At 57.6% G+C, this 1,655-nt stretch overlaps 1 protein-coding gene across 2 annotated transcripts; it reads left to right on the top strand.

Moving 5' to 3' along the window:
* Positions 1 to 1,612, top strand: LOC103728455 (PQ-loop repeat-containing protein 1). 2 transcript variants are annotated; one of them, XM_029560345.1, is made up of 2 exons: positions 1 to 41; positions 486 to 1,612. In XM_029560345.1, the coding sequence occupies exon 2, from the start codon at positions 619 to 621 to the stop codon at positions 823 to 825; it is 207 nt and encodes a 68-aa protein (XP_029416205.1). In that variant the 5' UTR covers positions 1 to 41; positions 486 to 618; the 3' UTR covers positions 826 to 1,612. The 2 variants fall into 2 exon arrangements, with proteins under 2 accessions (XP_029416205.1, XP_008824686.1); XM_008826464.3 differs by having other exon boundaries at positions 7 to 35; positions 486 to 1,611.
* The last annotated feature ends 43 nt before the right edge of the window (positions 1,613 to 1,655 follow it).

The raw sequence follows: 1,655 nt of genomic DNA on the forward strand, positions 1-1,655 counted from the left end.
GAGGGACAGACTGACGGACAGGCGCGGCGTGGCTGGTAAGGGTGAGAATTCGTCCCCAGCTTGGTTGCTCTTCGCTGTCCCGCAGAACCACCTCGGGGCACCCGAAGACGCCCGGCCTGGGTCGCGATGCCCCCAGCTGGGTCGGGTGTCCGCCCCTCCCCCACAAGTGTACCAGGGTTGGGGCCGTGTCACCCCCTCCGTAGCCGCGCCGCACCCCTTCATTCCCCTAACCAGGCGGGGTGCTCTCCTCGCTCCTCCCGGGCGCCCTGCAGAGGGCGGGGCGCGCCTCTCCAGCTCTCCAAGTTTCCCGGGGCGGTGGAGGGGTCCGGTGCGTGCTGGTAACCCGGTGGCGCGCCCTGCCGAGCCTACTCCGGACGCCGGGAGTGCAGTTCTCCCTGCCCCAGGCCCTACCTAGACTTCTGGTCGGGCACAAGTGCTTCCCGGCCAAGCTTCTGCCAGTGCTTTACCCTCGCCCTCCCTTCCAGGCCGGGATGGTGGCGGACTGCGCAGGATAGCGGCGGCCATGTGGAGCTGACAATCAGCGTGCGTACACTGCGAGCGCACCGGAGCTTGGACCAGGTGGACTCGGGGGCAGGCAGCACGGCCCCGGTGCTGGAGATGGCAGCGGAAGGCTTGGGTTGGCTTCTGGTCCCGCTGCACCAGCTGGTTTCCTGGGTGGCTGCCGGGGCCATGGTCTTCGGAGGGGTGGTACCGTACATCCCTCAGTACAGGGACATCCGGAGGACTCAGAACGCCGACGGCTTCTCCACCCACGTGTGCCTGGTGCTACTGGTGGCCAATATTTTACGGATACTCTTCTGGTAAGTTGGAGTCTTCCCTCCCTGGAGGCGCTGCAGAGAGACGGCTTTTCTTTGGTTTTCAGGTGGCGGCAAGTGGTGCAGTGGAAGCTGTCTTCTTCCTCCAAAGAACCTGATGCGGAGAAGGCACCCCTGCAGTGGTGGGTAGTGTGGTCAGCGATCTTCTTAGCTGCATCTTTTCCTGGAAGAGTGACAGGGCTGGAGAGGAGACTCTCAAATATTACCCCCGGATCTGCTCCTTCATTTAATGGCCCCTTGCTTTCATGTGTTGCATCCTGGGGCCTCTGTGTGGGCACCGTCCCTAGGTCCCTGCGTTTGCTTTCCTGTGTGTGGAGTGGGATATGAGGGTGAGGAAACAAAGTGAGTTAGTACGGGGAGCAGGAAAGGCTCTTGGTGCCTGTGGGAGGGGCTTCTGCAAGCCTTTCTCCCTGCCTCCTTGTGTTTTGTTTCTTCTTAGCTAAGAAGTCAGACTTCCTGATGAGACTTAAGTGGAGACTGTTTTTCTTGCTCCTCTCAGACCAACTTCCTCTTATTTTGTTTGCATTCTGCTGAGGAAGCTGAATTTAATTTTAACAGTTGTTGAAACCATACATACTCCAGAGAGTGAATTTTCAGAGGAAATAAAGATCTCATAACTACATGATAAGGTCAAAAATGTCTGGAATTTTCCTTTTGGCCAATCCCAGGACTTCTATGCACATAGGAAGGCTTTGTAATTTTCATGAAGTTGGTCATCTGCAGAGGCCAGGGAGAAGGGCTCCAAGGTGGCTGAGCTCTGCTTTTCACTTTTTGTTCACTGTTGGAATCGTCGTGCTTTCTCTGTCTCTCTGTCTCTCT

This window comes from Nannospalax galili, unplaced genomic scaffold (genome assembly GCF_000622305.1).
Source record: "Nannospalax galili isolate Female #2095 unplaced genomic scaffold, S.galili_v1.0 C49199531, whole genome shotgun sequence".
NCBI lineage: Eukaryota > Metazoa > Chordata > Mammalia > Rodentia > Spalacidae > Nannospalax > Nannospalax galili.